At 37.9% G+C, this 21,899-nt stretch overlaps 1 protein-coding gene across 8 annotated transcripts in view; it reads right to left on the bottom strand.

The window, feature by feature from the left end:
• DCAF6 (DDB1 and CUL4 associated factor 6) overlaps window positions 1-21,899 on the bottom strand; it is a 135,296-nt gene that overhangs the window by 42,955 nt on the left and 70,442 nt on the right. For 2 of the 8 annotated variants that reach the window (XM_025926207.2, XM_025926208.2), the window contains exons 11-12: window positions 20,894-21,058; window positions 13,491-13,550 (exon numbers count right to left, since the gene is read on the bottom strand). The exons of 2 other annotated variants lie outside the window; for them this stretch is intronic. In XM_025926207.2, coding sequence (XP_025781992.1) covers window positions 13,491-13,550; window positions 20,894-21,058 — 225 coding nt within the window. The remainder of the gene's footprint in view (window positions 1-13,490; window positions 13,551-20,893; window positions 21,059-21,899) is intronic. 4 more of the 8 variants (XM_086694183.1, XM_025926210.2, XM_086694181.1 and 1 more) reach the window with 3 other exon arrangements.

The following is a 21,899-nucleotide window of genomic DNA, read 5'->3' on the forward strand; positions in this document are numbered from 1 at the left end:
AAACACCAAATTAAATAAAGCTTAAAAAATTTTTCTTTTTATGATGATTAATAGCTTGAGGGAACATTAGCATACACAGAAAATACAAACTGCTATATAATCAAACATGTAACATTTCTGCCAGTTGCTTGCAGAAAGAAAACTCTTTGTGATATAACTGTTTTCTTGCTATCAGTTTAAGAACTGATACATTATTAATAGTAAGCCTTCTGTCTTGGAAAATAACAAAAGCAGTAACAACTTCATAAAAACCTATATTATTCAGGCCCTTTGGTTATTACGTTCATTTTATACTGCAGTGAAAGACTTCTATCTTTCTGTATTCCTCTTGGAGACGCTAGAGCGCTTGTTAAAAGAGAATCCGACAGAACCTCTGCTCTAACTTTTATCCTATGAAATGGCAATTAACAAGATTTCCAATAGGGAACTATAGTAGAAGGGAAAAGGATTCTCTCCTAGGGATGAGAAATCAAGCTGGTAATAAAACTCAGGGCTTTCAGTTCTTGGGTCTTCACTTCTAACTCCTGAGAAATCCTCTCCTGTAATACTAATTGCTATTTGAAAATAACAGTGTCAGTAAATTATAAAGCTGGCTTCCCAAATGGTAAAAACACTTTGTTTCTGTACTACTGTTATGACTATGTCATTGCTACAGCCACTGGGAATAAATTAGCAATCCAATACAACTTTCAAAGATTCAGTATTACATTCAGTGTTTTAAAGGAGGTATTTCATCAAATGGTATTCCAAGAAAATAACTGAATTAACAGATGTTTAGCTTGCATAAAATTATTAAGAATGGGACTTTTAAGACATCTGTCCTACCCTTGACCAACACTGAGAAATTTGCTGGTAGTCATTTGTCCACACATAGTTTTCCCTTATTCTTAATTACCGAAATTAAATTTCCCTTATTCTTAGTTGCTGAAATTTTTGGCCCACTGCTGCCCAAATCACCATCATAATCCTTGATGAGGACAGACAGCTGCAAGATTGAATGATCCAGGAAACTAAGAGGCAGAGCTGGGCTGGTTCCTTTATTATCTGTCACAACACTTTATAAAGTGCTTTGCTATTTATTTTTCTTAAAAAAATTTTTTTGTAATTAATTTATTTTTTGAGAGACATAGAGAGACAGAGCACAAGTTGGGGAGGGGCAGAGAGAGAAGGAGACACAGAACCCAAAGCAGGCTCCAGGCTCTGAGCTGTCAGCACAGAGCCCAATGCGGGGCTCCAACTCATGAACCGTGAAATCATGACCTGAGCCAAAGTCAGACGCTTAACCGACTGAGCCACCCAGGCACCCCTATTTATTTTTCTGTTAAAAGTAAAGAAGGGATAGAAAACAAAACGGGTGAGAGAATTACAGGACTGAATTTCTTACATCCACCTCACTTATAGCAACATAAGTTGTAAGAAGCCATTTATACGCTGTATCAAAAATTTCCTTTTGTATAGAATTAAAGAGACAGCTATAGACTTGCACTCTGTAATTGCAGGAATACAACCTCTGTCCAGAGGTCAGAATGGTGTGGAAAATATCTTATTTAAATTGCAGCACCCCACCCCCGCAAAGCAAGAAGCTTCCTAAGATAATATTAATTAAACCGTCTTCCTTACGGTGTCTACCACCATAAGTTATTATTTAATCTCTCATGAATACAATCTACATATTGTAAGTCACGTAAGACACAGTGGTATTCATTTAATTTATAAAATGACTATCATTGACAGAATTTGTTCACTGAGATTGTTAATGAACCCACCAGCTTGGGGTAAAATTGGGTCACCGCTGTATAAACAGAATGCGTTCTTCTGTTAGCTACACAAACTTTAGACCCCTCAGTCTAGTTAACTCCTTACAGACCTGCATGTACATAACGGGTGCTTCTGGCAGAAACACCACCCAATGCATAACTAAGGCATTAATAAGAGTATCTACCCACAGTTTAGGATTCATTTCCTGGCTTGTTCCAATCTATTCTTACTTTAATACTCCTCTTCTTGATCATCTACATCCTACCAGGTTGAATCTTCTCAGAAATGTAGATCCCTGGCTTACTAGCGAATTAATTCACAATTCTTTTCTGATACAATACGTATTTTAAGCTACAAATGTCTGAGAAAAATCCACTTTAAAAAACTAAAAAATTAAATTCTTATTTTTACTCTATTTGAAAAAATATTTGTAACCATTTATATCGGCAAACACAATCTAAAAACTTTATTATTCAGGGCGTCAGATTCTTGATCTTGGCTCAGGTCATAATCTCACAGTTCATGAGTTCGAGCCCCACATCGGGCTCTGTGCTGACAGTACAGAGCCTGCTTGGGGTTCTCATTCTCTCTCTCTCTCTCTGCCCCTTCTCTGCTTTCTCCTTCTCTCTCTCAAAAATAAACACTGAAATATATATATACATATATATGTATATATAATTAAAACTGTATTATTCAAAACCTCACACAACAGAGAGAAATATGTAACTAAGATATTTTTTGCTTAACAAGTAAAAGTTTTAATCTAAGAGCCCTTGTGGTTAGAACTTCACCTAAACAAATGACTTTATATAAAAAGCACCATCATAATAATAACAAGAATTTCTTAAGCATTACTATGTCCCAGGAGACAGGTGCGTCCTGTATTAAACCTCCACTTTACGGATGGTGAAACAGGTGATTCTGAGCTAGATTTTTTTCTCTTGCCATCTAGGCTTCCTTCTACATAGAGTTCCTACTGACTATGCTGTCTTGGATGTAACTTGAATACAAAATAGAAAATAAGATTGCTTAAATATTTTAGTTTAGAAATACCAATTGTTCATGGTACTATTTCTCAGGAATGATGTGTAATCCATTTCAGCAATATTAATGTAACTGATAACAGTTCTGGTAACCCAAATTGTCACTTTGGCCTCAGAGTACTGGAAAATTGTGCTGCATCTTCTGGTTAGGGTGCTTAGAGACTGGACTATTTCTCCTTCTCCTAAAAACATTATAGGAGAATAAAATTAATTAAACTGTGTGCTCTCAGCACAAGGGCAGTGTAGTGGGGGAAAAATCACTTTCAATTTGTTCAACACTGCTGAAGTTAGAGATGGCTATTTTATATTGCTTACTTAAGAATAATTATTAAAAACTGGTGACAGCAGCTTGAAGTGCTAAAAAGGCAAACTACCACCTGTTTTAAAAACACACGTTTCAAAAGCACAATAATAACCACATAAAAATCAAGACCACATACTGTAAAAGACTTCATTTTCGAGGTTACAAGTGAATAGTCAATAACGTGAAATTGTGGAGACCCAATTTTAAAGATCCTCTCCAGACATGTTATAAGAGCCCTTTCAGGTTAGTATAGTGACTCAGAAAAAAACTTTAGAATGGTCTGGAATATAATTTGAAAGCAACTTCTCTGAATTTTATTTAATTAGATACCTTCCAAGCCTTTCAGATATGAACCACAAACAATTTTGTTTTGGTAACACACATGTACTCAAACCATTTCATCTGTGCATTGACATTATGAAATTATATTCCTCTGTGGTTCTAAAAACACAGGCTCAGAGTCATGCCAAAAATTAAGTGTGCTGACAGTAGCACAAAATAGGCTATCTTGGTAACTAGGTTTATAGATCATCTAAATATTGATACAGATGTTTGAACTTTCAGCTAGGATATCCCTGGAGACCTATCCTATATGTAAATTTAAAAAGTAATCAAAATTAAGATAATTAATGAGGATATGGCCACAAAAATTTGTTTAGAATCATTATGCCCAACATTTCTCTGCTCCTGCGTCACTCTCGTAAATGTACGATCATACATTAATCCCCAGAGTAGCTTAGGTAAGCGGTGGATAATACAGAAATAGTATATTCTTTATGAAAAGTATTTTCTATTATGCAATGAACTAAAAAAAATTTTTTTTTTTGATGTTTACTTGTTTTTGAGAGAGAGAGAAACAGAGCGTGAGCAGGCGAGGGGGAGAGAGAGAAGGAGACACAGAACTAGAAGCAGGCTCCAGGCTCCGCGATGACAGCACAGAGCCCGATACGGGGCTCAAACTCATGAACTGTGAGATCATGACCTGAGTTGAACTTGGACACTCAACTCACTGAGCCACCCAGGCGCCCCTGCAATGAACTTCTTGCCACTTCTCATTCCATTAAGTCAAATGTTAAAAAAACTAAAAAGATAAATACATCTAAAAGGAAGCAAAACATACGGGGAAATTCTCTGAAAAAAACGTAGACACATCAATAAGGTTCAACTACCTTCTCAAATTTTGCTCCCAACTTACTTGACTTGCACAGAAGAGAAGGCAAATTTCTCAAATATAATTTTTAGAACAATTTGAAACACTTCCATTTTATAGGTCAGGAATCCGTAATTTTTCTGCAGACCTCAGACTACTGGATATCCAGTTCTTCCAATCATTTGCATAAGAAGGCATATTCTGATTCAAAGTGGAGAAACTGCTTTTAGGAGTAGATTCTTCACAGAAAACACCTATCTACCATACAGATGACTGTGGGGCAAGGCGTTTTATTCTAAAAATAAGTGTTCTCACTAGTGTGATCTGACTTTACATACATAAATGATGTTCTGGAAGCCAAAACCAAAGAAAGCTCAACTTTAAAACTGGTATTTCTTAGGAAATCTCTTCTGTAAAATCTTTTGGAAATAATATTCTAGTCAAAATATCTCCCTGACAATCAAAACTCAACCTCTATATCAATTATACTAATTTTAATCCAAGAACTTTTTTCATGACATAACACAGAAATGTAAATTGAATCTAAACATGAGTTTGGATACATGTAGGTTCAGACTGTGCCTGGTTTCATATTCCCAGTGACGTTTACAATTTCTGGGCTGAAATGCAGCAGCTACCTAGGCTCTCCTTCCCCTGCTGCAGACCCGTGAGCCTTACAGCTCTCTGTTCATAAGAGTCCCTATTCCTATTTCACATTCAGTCTTGAGGAGAACACACAGGAAGGAAACAGGTAAGATGCCCACGCCATGTGGCACAGGAACCCTCCCCAAATCCTTACTCAGTATCTCTCTTTTCTGTTTCCCCGGGAATATTCTCTCTTAAAAAATCCAAACCTGCCTGTCACACAAAACAGATCAGTATGTGATGTCCAGGTGAAAATGAACAAACGAGGCAGACAGCTCAGAAGAACACTCTCTTTAACCATTTTCCCCTCCAGCTACTGTCTTCCTTGCTTATTGTCTTGAAATGCTTTTCTTGGGGCACCTTGGTGGCTCAGTCAGTTAAGTGTCCAACTCTTGATTTCGGCTCAGGTCATGATCTCAAAGGTTTGTGAGTTCGGAGCCCCGCACTGGCAGGCTCTGTGCAGAGCCTGCTTGGGATTCTTTCTCTCTCTGCCCCTCCCTGGTCTCTCTCTTTCTCAAAATTAACAAACAAAGAAACAAACAAACATTACAAAAATGTTTTTGAAATGCTTTTCTTATTTCTCATCTCCATTTCTTCACCCCCTGGTCTACCGTGGCCTCTGTCTCTACCAGCCTGTGAAACTGCTCTAATTTGATCAATCTCCTCCACACTGATTAATTTAGTGGAGAATTTCTGGAAACCATTTGCTTGACCTAGCAGCAGCACTCAGATACACAGCTCTCCTGTATCTGAGAATCTCCCTTCTCTCAATCTCATGACACTGTACTGGTGGTCTACTCTACCTCTGACCTCTCTGGTTCCTTCTTCGTCTCTTGTATCTCCTCTAGCGAAATCTTTAATTCTGGAATTTTTCTGATTTTTTTCTGAGATGTTTTAGATACTGTATTTTCTCCCCTCACGTTTTATATTCATCTTTGTCAATTCATCTACTTCTATGGCTTCAATTATTATCTATATGCAGAAAATTCCCCATTTATTTCTCTAGCTCTGACATCTTTTCCTCCTTTTTTTTTAAAAAAAGGGTTTCTTTTCTTTTTTTTTTTTTTTTAAGTAGGTTTCAGGCCCAATGTGGGGCTTCAACTCACGACCCCCAGACCAAGAGTCACATGCTCTACTCACTGAGCCAGCCAGGCGACCCTCTAACACCTTTTCTAAGCCCCATATCCATGCAATCAACTGCCCAACAGCCTTTTCCAACAGACGTGGGTCTCTCACACGGAAAACTCAAAATCGACATATTCAAAAGCAAGTCTGCGATCCCCACCTCCTTCTACGCATCCCCTCCCATACCTTATTCCTTTTCCAGGGTTGCCTATTTAAGAATGTGTCTACCCACTTCACTGTGCTCAATCGAAACTTGGGAGTTAGCCTTACAGCAGCCAGAAATGTCATCTGTTAATCTCCATCAGTAACTCCCCCAAACAACCACAAATATGTGAAGACACATACTCTCATCCTGGTCCCTCCAACCAGCTTGCCATTACTAAACCACCCCCACAGAGAAATTCTAAAGTGGTTACTGCAGCTTATACTCTGGACTCCTCCTCAATCTCCTGCCTCATTCAACTATTATCAAATCCTGTTTATTCTATAGCCTAAATATTTCTTCAATCTCTTCATTCTCTCCCCAGACTTCTATCATCAATCGGGTCAAAATGTTAGTACCAGGAGAACTTCCTAAGTGATTCTGTCTCTAGTCAAATCTCCATACTCTATTCTGGACAAACCAGATGGATCAGTCCATACTCTCTATTTTAAACCCTTCCTTAGCTTCCTGCTGTTCTTAAAATAAAATCCCAAACCTTAAACTTCCCAAAGGTCCTTCTCAATCTGGGCCCCACCCATCTCTTGAAGCCAAGGAACACTGCAGCCACAGTGGGACGCTCATGTCATGCTAACGTGACTATCTCGGAGCCTCTGCATATGCTGTTCCTGCTTGCCTGTACTCACTCCCCTTCACCTAATTTACTCACACTCCTCTTTCAGACCTCAGCTTAAATATCTCGTCCTCACGGATGCCGTATTTAGCCCCCTACCAGAAGACATGAAGACTCACTCTTACGTGTTCCCCAATGAACCCTGTTATTTCCTCTTTTATAACACTCACCACACTTAAGAGTTATCTTTTCATCATCTGTCTTTACTGTTAGATGAGGCAAAGCAGAGTAGTTATGATCACAGATGGCAGAGTCAGGCTTAGTTCTGGATCACATTTATAACACTAAGGCACACTTACAGTGGGTAACCTCAGACAAGTTTCTTAATCTCCCTGTGCCTCAGTTTCCTCATCTGGAAAATGAGCGTAACAGTACCTATGGTATAAGGTCGTGGTATGGATTAAGTAAATGAACAAATAAAACTTGCTCAAAGTAATGTGTGCCACAAAGAATATGCAATGTAAGTGTGTCTGCTATTGTTATTATTACAGTTAACCAACTCCATTATGATTATTAACACTGTTATTGCTAATCAACACTATGTTCCCAGCACAGGGAGCATGCATCCTAGTGTGAGCCCAGTACTTGCCCCAAGTAACCAGATAATTAAATATGAGTTGAATTAATGACACAGACATACAAATATGGCTCCATCACTTATTTCACTTGTCCTTCTATATTTCTTGGGAGTCTTGGTTTCTTCATCAGTAAATAAGAATAACATTAGTACTTGTTGTATAAGAACACATGAGATAGTGCTTGTAAAATTCTTAACACAATGCCAGTCACACACTAAAAACTCAATAAGTGTCAGTTATTTTTTATCATACACAGTTCTGAGTTAGAAAACAATTTAACTGGATATACAGACAGATACTGATTTGGTTAGCAGGAGAGGAGAACGAGTGAGCATACAAATATGCTCAAAATGAAATAGGGTTTACCTTTCAAAAGAACAAATGTATCACTAATACGAAGAATCTAGACTTAATAGTTGGGGAAAGGGAGACTAACTGCTCCCTTCTAAGCAACGAAGTGATAATTAATTTTTTGGAATATAAAAAATCTAGAAGGAACTCTAAGTTCACTAACATTTTTTTTTTTTTAGAATTTAAGATACAGTATTTACAAATATACTCCAGTATGACGAATACTGAATTTGTACTTTCCATTACTGCAGCAGGCTTCAACAGTTAGATATTTATTTAACGAAAATTAGAACTGTCAAAGTACATTTAATGGAGATCTAAAATACTACTTGAAGTAATACTGTCATGAAATTACTAAAATGAAATTGTAATTTGGTGACAGTGTATGACCTTAAGAGAAGGCACGACAGGTCCCATTTTCCCATTTCCCATCTACCCTAGTGGAGTCAGTCAGAGCTGTTTCACCGGTTCCTGGTAACCCACAAGTCTCATCCTCTAAGTGAACGTCTTATGGACATCGAAAGAAGTCTGCTTTTGTGCATATACACAGTGGAGAGTTAAATTTTGTATTTCTAAAGCTACAAATTGGTGTCTGGCAGGTGCACAATCGCCCACGGGCCTAAGTTTCAAACGCAACAGCATTATCAACTTCCCGATGATTGTCACTGTAATGGATAGACAGCAACTTGGCTTTAGTCACGGCCACACTTTAAAACCCAGGCAGAACAATTTTCTTATACTCCGTCAAAAATTAAAAGTTAAGGTCATAGGTTTCTTCCATTGTTTTAAAAGGGGGATATCACTGGCCTAAATATTTTTAACAGAAAATAATGTGTTACTTTTAATAATGTAAGTAGGCACGAGAAATATATGCCAGAAGAGGACTGTTTTCCTTATAATACAGTAGGCATTACATAATTAAAGATATCAATGAAAAGAAACACCAGAACTACTCATTAAAACGCTGTTCAAACTAAACACAATGCACAGGTATCATTGTGCTTACTCAAAAGGAGTTTCTAATTAGCACAGAGAGGCTGTCAATGTGTGTACAAAGCCCTCTATTTGCAGGATATTGGAAAGTATTTTATGATAGGATAAAAACAATATGCATGTTGTACACTTATTTCCTTGACATTTTGTTTCTTAGGAAAATATTTTGATAAAAGAAAAGAACTATTGAGGCAACCAGCAACCAGGCAGCTTGCATTGACGACTCTGAAGATTTAGACTAAATATACTTTTATTTAAAAAATGTTGTGCTTCTGTCAAAAATTCAAGATAAACAAAAACAGTGACTGACCAACCAATGCAATAATGTGTATATAAACACTGAAAGAAAAAAAAAGTCTTTTAGTGAAGCAAATCCACTACAATTAAAAAAAAATTTTTTTTAAGACTTTAAGTAATCTCTGTCCAACATGGGGCTCAAACTCAGTACCCCCAAATCAAGAGTCCCATGCTCTACTGACTGAGCCAGTCAGGCACCCAAATTTTTAAATTTTTATTAGTAGCATTTTTATCCTTGGTAACCCCCTCAAATAAAGAAATCTATGGACTACGGTGGGATATCACACAATAATGTGAAAGTACCTCAGGGCTTGTAAGATGAACATTGTCAAATAAGTATGAAACTGAATTATCAATTAAAAAAATGTAACAGCGTCTCTTTAAAAGTATGAATAAGAAACTTGAAACATGATTAAATAATCCCTAGAGATATATTCAGAAAGAAAACCTATGAACTTTACTTTTCCCGTTCTACAGGGTAAAGTGGAACACAAGAGTCTTGACAAAGATTAAAACGTGAAATAACAGCACTAAGGGGACATCAACTATTCCCTACACCTTTAACCTCTCGGACAAAGATTCTTTCTTATTTTATCAGCGTGCTCCATTTGGAAACCACAACCCCTGTCCCAGACATTACCTTTCCTCTACCTTTTCATTCTTAAATGAGCTTATGGAAAGAGTCATCTACGTGCTAACGTTTCCGCCTCCAAAAGAAAATCATTCTCCTCAAACCACTGCTGTCTGGCTTCTGCCCCCACCGCGCCACTCAAACTGCCAGGCCACGGCAACAACGGGTAAGCGGCCTGTGACCAAAGGCCAAAACCATCCCTCAGTCTTTGTCGGACGTGACATCGTGACATCGTCGCTTCACAGGTCACTGCTGGGCAGTTCCTCTTCGAACTTTGCTTCCCCACCCCCCAACCCCCCCCCCCCCAACTCGGCATCCTTTCTGCCCTGCCAGTTCCTCTGCTCATTCCTTTCCGGTCTCCTTGGCCGAATCCTCTCCTCTTGCTTGCTCTTGCAGGGTACACTCTCCCCTTTTCACTTGACCCTCGTTTCCTCGACAGTCTCATCTACTACCACGGTTTCAACTGCTATCTGTAAACTGATGATTCCTAGTTTTTATCTCCCCCTCAGACCTCTCCAGTGACTCCCAGACACATATATCCATCTGTCTGTCCGTAAGATTTCTCAATTTGGAGAGCTCAGTGTACTTAAACATATCAAGAAAATCTCATGTATCTTCTCCCCCTATAACCAGCTGTTTCTCCGGAAATCCCCATCTTGGTTGATGGTATCGCTCTCCATTATCCTATCAAGATACCTGGATATGGTTCTCTCATTCATTTTTAACCACTCAGTCTCAAGGTGCCATCAATTCTGTCTCTCAAATATTGACAAAATCTGTCCATTTTTCTCATTTCCTACCTCTAATTACCTTAGATTGGACCCCAGAGCATCTCTCACCTGGACTATTACAACAGCCCCTTACATGGTCTTGCAGTTTTCAATCTTAACCCCTTCCAATCAACCATCTATAATCGTGCCAAAATCATCTTTCCAATACATAAATCTGGTTCTGCTTCTCCTAAGGCATCCCACTACTTAATAAAGTCATTTACTCACTCATTTAAGCAGATATTTATTGTTTACTGTGTAACAGATATGGTATTAGGCATATCTGCATCATAGTGTATTAGAGTCGATGAAAACAACATTTAGAGAATACAGGGATGAAACAAATCCTCAAACTGTATGATTACAAATTGTGACAAATGCAATGAAGGAAAACAGGTCACAAAGAGAGTAAGAGGGGAGAATTACTTCAAATTAAAATGTCATATTATTTTTAAGAAAGGAATTTCGGAGATTTGATGGGTAGAAAGCTGCTGTAGGAGAAAAGGACTTTTGGTAGAGGAAATAGCATACATAAGAGTTTTGAGAGGGAAAGGAATAGAGAGTGCTAGAAGAACTAAAAGCAGACCTATCTGTCAAAAGCTTAGTAAGTGAGAGAAGGGTGGCCTGAGATAAGTTTGGGGAGACAGGGGCCGGGTCAAGTCCACGGTATGGACTTGGGTTGTTTTGAAGGGCAAAGGGACACAATTAAAAAGTTTTAGGTAGATGAAGGACATGATTAGATTTGTTTTTAAAAGTTGACTCTGGTTGTTGCTGGGAACAGGCCGCAGCCTGAGTGGGTGTGAGGAACCCAGCTGAGAGGTTATCGTATTAGTCCAGATGAGAAAGATCGTGGTGGGCAGTTTCTCTTAATGTTTACAGAAGTTATTTTTAGGTAATATAAGCCTGTAATGTAGAAGTCCCCAGTACTTTTTAAATGACGTAATCCTGGGGCCCTTAGGTGGCTCGGTCGGTTAAGTGTCTGACTCGATTTCGGCTCAGGTCATGATCTCACGGTTCGGGAGATCAAGCCCCGCGTCCATGCTGACAGCACGGAGCCTGCTTGGGATTCTCTCTCCCTCTCTCTCTCTGCCCCTTCCCCCCTCCCGCATTCTCCCTCTCAAAAATAAATAAATAAACCTAAAAAAAAAAAAGGATGTAATCCTGCTAAACAAAAAGGCATGTAAAAAAAAAAAAGCTCAGGGTTTAATTCATTTGGATATACTGTTCATCATTAGAACGTTTCTAATTACACAGTTCATTGATGATAGTCTAATATGATATAGCTTCTGCCAAACCTACTCAGTATTTGCCCTTTTATATAACACCTCTCCTTCTATGACTAACAGGCATATCATAGTTGACATGGCCAAAAAACAAAGAACCTCTTGATTTCTGCCTCAAGACTAATGTACCTTAGTTAAGTGGCATCATCATTCACCCAGGCATTGGTGCCAAAAATCTGCGAGTTATCCTTTCTTCGTCTCTTTCTGCCATATTCCATATCATATGTAAATTAAGTACCAATTTAACTGAATAAAATATTCAATATAATCTATGGAAATTACTCTATGTGATTAACAGAATATGAATCTGGCCACAACTCTCTGGTAGTGATACACTATTTGCATTCATATATCCTTACAAAAAAGATTTTTGATTAGAGAGCAGTTTTAAACAGTAGTACAATATATTATAACATGGTGATATAATTGTACTTTACCTTAAGGGAATTATTCTTCACTGTTAATACCTTTACAATAAGTGCATACAGACAAAACATGCTTAATTTCTTAGTTCTCAAATTTCATTTACCAACTCATTCATCATTCATGCAGTCTCAAGAACAGAAACACCCACAGCAATAGTGGTCATCTCAGGTCTAGAAAGAATAATTTAAGATCAGAAGTAATTTGTTTTAAAATTAGTTTCTGAATATGTCTCCAGGAAGACTGCTAAAATCAGATCTGTTTCACACTGAACAGGTACTTCAATAATATTGAAGTTCCCAAATACCATTGGCAAATGAGGCACCCTATACGTGTCAACTTTCAGCCAACTAAGAGCTTATGGCCTTAGAGCTAATTTATTTTTTCCCAGTTTTTTGGAAACGTATTTATAAAATATAGTAGAGAGCTGATGCATCTGTCTTCTTACAGAAAAGTATTATTTACGTTATCCCGGACAACTTCACATCACTGGTTTCTACCAGCTGCATCACGATACATTTAGAGTAACCCAGGGAATTCGGAGGTACAGCAGTAAAGTTGCTTTCCCTAATTCTGAACGGCCTGTTTGTTTCGTTTTTAGAGTCTTTCTCTTTCCATCCTTCTTTTCAGCTTCCCCTTCTCATGGTCAGAACGTCTTCCTCTACCAATCCATCTCTGCGCTGTCCTTGATTGACGTGCTAGTAACAAAGCTGGAAAAATAAGTCACCTGGCTCATCAGGCTGTGCTCAGAGCTCTCAAGCTGATGTTACACTCTCCTACTTCACACGTGCCAAGTACCTGTGGACACTATTTCCCCTACAGAATGAGATCATAATTGTATTCCTTACAGTTAAAGCTATCAGTAGTCTGACCACTGGATAAGTGACATATTACCATAGCCATTTGGTAATACAGAATATTAGTATGTTCAAATAACCTTTTCTAGGTCAGCCACTAGGTGATATGGTAACCTCACCCCACAGTTCTACACGGTTTTATGACACCTCAGCTTTTAAAGGTAGATATAGCTTATATCCATTACAATATTGTTATAAAAAAAGAATTTAAAGATGGCATAAGGGGCCAAAGGTAGAAATAAACTGAGTTTACGTAGAAAATAATCCGCACAGGCCAAGGAGGACCTTTATGCACAATACCACGTAGGGCAATTTAGCCCACAAAATACTGACTGTTAGACCATAATCAAAACGAAATGCTATGAAAAAGTGAGAGAGAGAGAGCTTGGTTTATGCGTCGCAATAAAACTATGGGTGGATGGGCATAGCGCATCTCCTGTTGCACGCACCCTGCTGCTCGTCAAGTGACATGGATCCGAGCTGTTTGTTAACCACAGAAGAAGGAGAATCTGAAACAAAAATGAGATTTCAACTTAAAAGTAAGCAGCAGAAAACTGCACAGCAATGTCATGATCAACTCTAAGCTTAAGAAACAAATGTATAAGGGCAGAGAACAGAAGTAAGTACTGTGGTATATTTCCCAAGCAGTGAGTAAGCGGGGCCAATGTGCTTCAGACAGGTTATTCCACGCAAGCACTTAGCAAACTAAGAATGAGCTGAGAAAATATTCTTCTGCTTCCATGCATATACCTTTTGTCAAATTCACTTAGCACAGGCACAAGGTACAAGGTAGATAAAACAGAACTAGAGTTATCTCTTTCACTAGACGGAAGATTCCTTCCCCTTCTTAAACCCCTTTCTGGCCCCTTACAGATGGCTTTCGTTCTGGACTGGAGGATTCAAAGCATGAAATGAGATGCTCACTACACTCTGCTAGACGGTGGGTATTGCACCTTGAGCTGAAACAGGAGCTCAAGTGAAGACGTGAGACAAAGAAAATGGTTTGTAAGAGAAAACTTCAATGAAGTAATCGCCATGACAGAAACACAGATAATTTTAAAAACTCCAAGATACGTTGTGTATATTAAAACTGTAGTCTGTTGAAGCCTTAGTTTTTAGGGGCCTGGTGGGAAAAGGAAAAGAGAGGAAAGGAATAGGCTTGCCAGTCTGGGCTTCATGCTTTCCACCCCGGCTTCAAATAAAACATTTAATTTTTCATCCTTTTGATGCACTGAGTTTCTGTGTAAGAATTTGTTCTATAAATGGGTTCTATTGTTTGGAAAAGGCAGCATGATAAAATGGAAAGAGCATTGGTTTGGAGTTAGTGAGTTTTGATTCTAAACCTGGTTCTGACAATACTTAGCCGTGTGACATTTTTAGATCTAAGCTTCTTTCTTCCTGGCCATCCTAGGGACCTAGTAACTTAAGCAAGGCACCAGGGAATAGGAGGTGGCTACTAAGTCCTGGCTTGGGTTCCAGTGTCCCAATGGGGCTAGAATATGTGGATAATAAGCACAGCTCCCCCCAAAATGTAAGATTAATTACTAGTTTCTAATATCCTGTGTTCCAGTACTTAGCAAATGTTAATGAGACAAAAACCTTGCACTTTTGGATAGTCACCAGTTTCTATTCATAATGGCATTTTATTCCCCAAAGGTAGATAAAATATCTTGAGTTGAGAGCGTCCTTAACTTAATAGCTAAGAAAAGTTTTTCAGTATATCCTGATTGCTTCAATTTGTACCTTTAACAGTCTAAATCTTGCCACTAGGACCACTTCTATCAACTTTAAATTGTCTACCTTCTGATACGTTTGCTCAGAGACTTTTGAATTACTAGATTTGGATAACGCATGATCATCATCTGAATGATAGCTTTGGCTTATCCTTACTTATCACCTCTTCATCAGAACATTCAGTTCAACAAATCTGCACAACACAAAAAAGAAAGAAGAAATGATAGGATTTCAATCAGTTCCTGAATCTCTCCATGCTTTGCTTTCCTTTCTAAGGTTTCTTCTCATTTATCCATTTCAGGGATAGATACAACATTCTTACCTATGTTGTTTTTCAAGAACAGATAAGATGGTTTTTAGAAGACCAAAACTGTATTCCTTAAAGTAAAGAAAAACTGAACAAAAATTTGAATCACAGTGAAGTATTAGAAAATCCTCCTAGAAAGCGTTTCATGAAATATTTTTTGTTATATTTGTGTTTGTTCTACATTTCATTGTACTCTCATTTATAACTAAGAGCACTCAGAAAACTATCAACTCTCTAGGTAATCTTTTTTTCAAATATTAAATTTTTCCACAAACATTATGGAATGTACAAATCTTATGAAATAAAGACCATCTTATTTAATTTTATAGATAAAAATTTAGGAAAGAGTATGACTCTAAAAAACCCATTAACGAAAGATCTAGAATGCTATTATCTCCTCAAAATTATATATTTTCAATCTCTTTAATGATTTAAGGTATTTAAAAAGTTTACATTAAAATAGTATTAAATGAAAAGGGTTTCCTCACTGGTTTTATATCTGTCACAATACTGTACGTAGCTGGGGAATTATTTGTTGTTCCTTCCATCTTGAAAAACCAATCTTTAAGAAGAAATCCTTCTTGATCATTGTTTTGTTCTATTTTCAATCTTGGGCACCATGCAGCTGTTTTTTGGAAGGATTATTTTCCTGGCACATAAACATGTGAAGTGACATGTTTTCATACCACTAGATATTCATAAATACAGTACCCATAACTTCTAACTTACAGAAGTACTTCCAAATATTAACACAATAAAATTAGTTCAGTGCTGATTGTGTCAGTATGTTTGCATGTTCTACCCCATTTGGCTGTGAAATAAATATCTTCCAGAAAGCACCCATTACATAATAAAAATCAGACTAGGGCGCCTGGGTGGCTCAGTCGGTTAAGCATTTGACTCTTGGTTTTGGCTCAGGTTATGATCTCACAATTTGTGAGTTCGAGCCCCACATTGGGCTCTGCGCTGATGGCGTGGAACCTGCTTAGGATTCTCTCTCTCTTCCCCCCCCCGCCCCCCCATCTCTCCTTCTGACCCTCCCATTGTGTGCTTGCTCTCTCTAAGATAAACTTTAAAAAAAAAAAAATCAGATCATATGGTCTCATAATAATTTATTACAAAATGCAATATGGTTGGTTCGCTTATTGCAAGTGTTTAGAATTATTAGTTTTAAGGTAGAGATAAGCTTTAGGCTAAACTCATTCAGTGCTAAGCTCAAGGTGTCTCATGGCCAATTTCTGTGTATTTCCAAAAAAATTGTGTTTTGGTCTCGAAAAAACTCTTTAGCCCCTTGACATCAGAATTTTCTCCAGTGTAGACAAAAATAAGGAATTATAGTCTTTTAATAAGATTTTTATTTTATTTTATTTTTAAATAGCTCCAAACCCAACATGGGGCTCGAACTCAAGACTCCAAGATCAAGAGTCTCATGCTCTACCCTCTGAGTCAGCCAGACTTCTGGGTTCAATTTTGGCTTTTCCACTCCATAATACCGTAACCCTGGACAAGTCATTTAACGTCTCTATGTCTCAGTTTCTCCATCTGTAAAATGGGAATAATCACAGTATCTACCACATACTATTCTTATGAAGACTTAATGAGATGATCCATGTAAACTACTTAGATAGCACATAGGAAAGGGTCAATTAATGTTACTATTACTTGCCTCTTATTCAGAAACATGATATTGAATGAAAAATAATGATAGGAAGCTGTTCTGAAAAATATGGAACGTGTTCCCATGACTGAAGTTCTAAGACATTCATCACTGGTGTGCCCAGATTCTGTCATTCAATGTAGCCACGGATGCTTATAGAACGAGACTGACATCATATCTGAGTTACTAACTACAGCTTATGCTATAAACAGTAAAACAAGGATCAAATGCATCCATCTGAGAAGTGCTACACGTGACTGTTGTCACGGACAGTGGGGACTAGATGTTGTGTAGAGCCTGCTTGCACAGGATCGGGTAAGTGCTGATTTTTTCCAATATGGCTCAGTTTTGAAAAGCCCTTTTTCAAAAATAATCACCAATATTGTATACCCTCTCGGGGTATAAAAATTACTTTTTTTCTTTTCCAATCGGCAAAACCGTGCCATAAAGTGAAAAAACAGTTCCTACCTGACCCCCTCTAGGCTGGCTCCATGCTCCAGTGGGGCTCTGTGGTGGTCGAGCCAGTACAGCAGACTCCACAGGGTGTTGTCACTCTGAGCAGGAGCCAGCAACCCATGACTTCAAAGGACCTGAAATGGAAAAAAAGAGTCGGGTTTAAAATCAGCAATATGCTGACTGTCTCTGCCATAGCTGTTTAGGGCATTCGTCTTTAGAGCTCATTCAAAACCCTGAATGCCGTCAACTGTGTATGGCTGTGATAGGAGGTAATTGTGAGGTGGTAAGTGGAAGACATTATAATTAAGACAGCCCATTATTATGTGTACTGCTCTACTTAGGAATACAAAAATGTTATACCATATTGTCTGCCCCATACTTATGTCATCTCTGTAAATTACGGCAGGCGACACTATCTAAATAAATCAGTAATTGGGAAACTGAGACACAAAGCAGCCAAATGATCAGTCCGAGCTCATCTAGTCATAAGGCCAGGACAAGAATCCAACCAGTAATCTGATGAAGGCAAATTCACCTCTTTATGATTGAAAAAAAAAAAAAAAATCACTGAAAGCCTAGAAATAAGTTATGATGTATTTTTTAAAAGCCTAGGAAATAAAAGGCACTTTTTAGTTTAGAAAAATAAAAATATTTTAAAGTAATATATTCTGACTTTGAAAAATGAAATTTTTAGAAATTAGCTATGATGGATCAATTAATGTCCACAATACACAGACAATATTGTACCTAATCATTAAGTTTAAGAACATGTTTTAATAATTGTTATTCAAGGGGCGCCTGGGTAGCTCAGTCGGTTAAGTGTCTGACTTAGGCTCAGGTCATGCTCTCACAGTTCGTGAATTGGAGCCCCATGAATTCGGGCTCTGTGCTGACAGCTTGGAGCTTGGAGCCTGGAGCCTGGAGCCTGGAGCCTGCTTCGGATTCTGTGCTTCCCTCTCTCTCTGCTCCACCCCTGCTCACGTTGTGTGTGTGTGTGTGTGTGTGTGTGTGTGTGTGTGTGTCTCAAAAATGAATAAAATTATTTAAAATAAAATAAAATAACTGTCATTCAAATAAAATCTATCTCCTTGTTGAATTTCATAAATTGAATTCCTATTCTGTATTTTTATAATTTGTGTGTTCTAAAAAGATGAATTCTGTATTAAGTTTATTCATTTTTCCTCATATCAAAAATTTACTACATGGACAGAACATACAGATTTTTATTAGTCATCCTCTGTAACAAACTATGCATTATTTAACTTTTCCTTATTTAATTACCAAATAGTGTTCTTATGACATGTGAGGACAGAGTAAAAGTAGCATTATCAAATGAACACAGGGCATGTCAAGATTAGACTTATTAGGGTCTCAGATGTCTCGTATGAATGCTATGTTAAAAGCAGATGAGGGACGCCTGGGTGGCTTAGTTGGTTAAGCGTCCAAGTCTTGGTTTCGGCTCAGGTCATGATCTTGCAGTTTCATGAGTTCGAGCCCCACATCGGACTCTGCGCTGACAGCACGGAGCCTACTTGGGATGCTCTCTCCCTCTCTCTCTCTAACCCCCCCCCACTCATGCTGTCTGACTCTCTTAAAATAAATAAATAAACTTAAAAAAAAAAGCATGTGATACAGAGGAAGTATTTTACCTTATGGTGAAGGGAGCAATACACACTGACTGTTAGCCCTAAGAGTCTCTAATATTGACCATGTAAGACAGCCTCAGGGCCCAATAGGCTGTTAAAAAACAAAGTAGAGGGGCCTGGGTGGCTAGGTTGATTGAGCATCCAACTTCAGCGCAGGTCATGATCTCACGGTTGGTGGGTTCGAGCCCCACATCGGGCTTTGCGCTGGCAGCATGGAGCCTACTTCAGATTCTGTCTCCCTCTCTCTCTGCCCGCCCCTCCACTCGTGCATGCACTCTTTCTCTCTCTCTGTCTCCCAAAAATAAACATAAAAAAAAAAAATCTCAACAAAACACAACAAAGATAACACATTTCTCAACCTCAAAATGGGCAAGATGTCTACTTTTTAAAGATTACCACAAATAGACAGATTACCAAACTAGATACTATTTAATAAGAAATCTCAGAGTTGGTAAACAGCATCTTATTTCAGAGAGTACATAATCACTCTAAAGCTTATTGTTTTTAAAAAAAATCTGTTTCAATTCAAACTGGTAAGCTATATATGAAAGGATGAATCTAAAAAATATTGTTCTAATGTCTACAATGTACATTTCTTTCCTGCTAACGTAGACAGTTTTATTTTATACTCAAACTCACTTTAATATTTGGTTTGTCACCTGCTAAATTTCAGTATTTTAAAAATATTTAAATATGTGTAGGAACACTTTAACTTCCTTATTGGTTTTTATGTTGCAAAATTTTTACTTTTGAAACACTTCAGCTAGAGTTTTATGCACAGCACAAAATCATAGCAAAATGTCTCATTATTAAATGTCATGACTGTCATTTAATCAAGTTTTCCAGTCAGTTTTAAGTACAGGAAAAAAAAAATGGTCAGAGACGTCTTTCCTTGGCTGATAACACTCAATTAAAAATGAGGCTCGGAATCTGTTCCAAACATCACACCTATATTACAGTTATTTAAACCTATTTTATTTCACCATGGTATTATATAATGTGCTTCTGTTATCAGCACACGGTAGAACAGCTATTTATAAAGTGGAGGTTGCTAAGTTCTACCAATATATAAATGAATTCCAAGTAATTAAATCAGAGTTCTCAAAGTAACGAATACCCCACCTCTGCAGGGTGGCAAAACAAAGTAGTACATCAAAGTATCATAATCTCATTTGTGGGAGACCCTGGACACACTCTAGTTCCTAAACAAAGATTTGCACAGCACCTACTACGTAGCACTCTAGGACAGGATATATAATACCTATCATCCATCTTGAAAGAATTAAACTGGCAAACTGTTTTATGCTATATAATTCTTCCCACAAACATTTGTGGACTATCGTGAGCTTCCTGGCCATGAAAGAACTGGGCCATTAAAATGCTCAAAGAAAGAGAGAGTGGCACAGATTATCACGGTCATAAAACTCCCATGAGTTTTATAGCAGAAGACTATTCTGGCAGGAGACTGTAGAGTATTTTTGTTGTCCTATATATCAGAGAGTTGATTATGTACACAAGGAATAAGTAGGCAGATACTGAAAACTTGCAAATAATCACAGAAGAGGATGACTGAGTCAGCAGGCTAGCTGGCCAAACGACACCGTAATTCTAAAATCTAGCACTACTACTTTCCCAGGAATACTGGCTAATGTTCAAAGGAGAAACAACAGAAGAAGAAGAGGAAGGGCTAGGGGCCAATAAACACAGGTATCATTTTAGCATGTACGAAATTTCAATAGAAATGCCAAAGCAGGCTCTGAATTCACTAGGTTATTAGAAAGTAGCTCATTAGCGTACACGTAATAGACATCTGCCCCTTTGCAGAAATGTCACAAACCAAATAACGGATTATTCTACATTCAGCTCTCCGGCCAACACCGCTGCCGCCCGTGTTCCTCTGGCCGCGACGGGGAGCGCCGGATGCGACAAAGGCGGGGAGAAGCCGTAAGCGCCATCAGCTCTTTCTGAAGGGCAGGGCAGCGTCTTGTTACACAGCAGCAGTGTTAAGACACCAACTCTACCAGCCGCTCGAGGACACTTGACGTTAATAACCTGAGGCATGAGGGTCCTGGGAAGAGCCCTCGTGAGAAGACTGACCGGAAGGAGGCTGCTGGGCGCGCGCAGCCAGCTCTTGCTGCCTCTGCTGTTCGGCCCTCTTAAGCCTCAGTTGTTGCAGGCGCTTACGGAGCAAAGCTATCTCAGGCCCCCTTAAAAATTCTGACACAGATAGGAAAAAAAAAAAACAAGGTGAAAAGATAGTAATAAGAGAGGAAATGCTAAGAATCTGTTACATATTAAAGAGAGAAGGGTATAAAGAAAACACATCTCATGGAGGAATATTAAAAACAAATTACTCACGAGAAAGAAATTACTGATCATCACATTAGGAGATACACTATACACACTTACGTATTCAAATGCGTCTATTTAACCACAATGATATGAATTACACACATATAGTCTCGAAGGATATTTAAGTAACTAAATAGAATGAAAATAAAGTCTCCCGTAAGCAAAACATTTTAAAATATTCCTTTCGTCACTAATTTCATCTTTCTATAACAAAATGATACTACGAAAAATTAGTAACTATCAGTTATCTAATCTATATACAAAATTGCTAACTTCGATCAGATAATAAGGAAAATTCAATTAAAATTATGAAAAAGTTATGTATTTGTAAACAGTTCTTGGAATTTATTAATGGAGGGCTCTTTAAAAAGTCTAAGTTACATAGTTTTCAGCTGAATAGAATTGTCATTTACTTTTTTTTACCTAAAAAATATTTATATAATCTTCAATATTTTCTTAAAGCAGTGGTCATAGATAAAAGTAGAAATATAACATAGAATTGTGCAGATACATTTGAGTGCCTACTATGTATGAGGCATCGTTTTAGGCTCGGGAGAGAAATAAAACACTGAACAAAATAGTCCCTACTCATGTGGAGTGTATGTTCCTAAAGGAAGAAAGACATCAGTGAACTCACATCACACACATATATGTAATATACACGTAGGTGCTCGTGTAAAGCAGGGACAATTGCTGTGAAGTAAAT

Source organism: Puma concolor, chromosome E4 (assembly GCF_028749965.1).
Source record: "Puma concolor isolate L17-30 chromosome E4, mPumCon1.1.hap2, whole genome shotgun sequence".
Classification (NCBI taxonomy): Eukaryota; Metazoa; Chordata; class Mammalia; order Carnivora; family Felidae; genus Puma; species Puma concolor.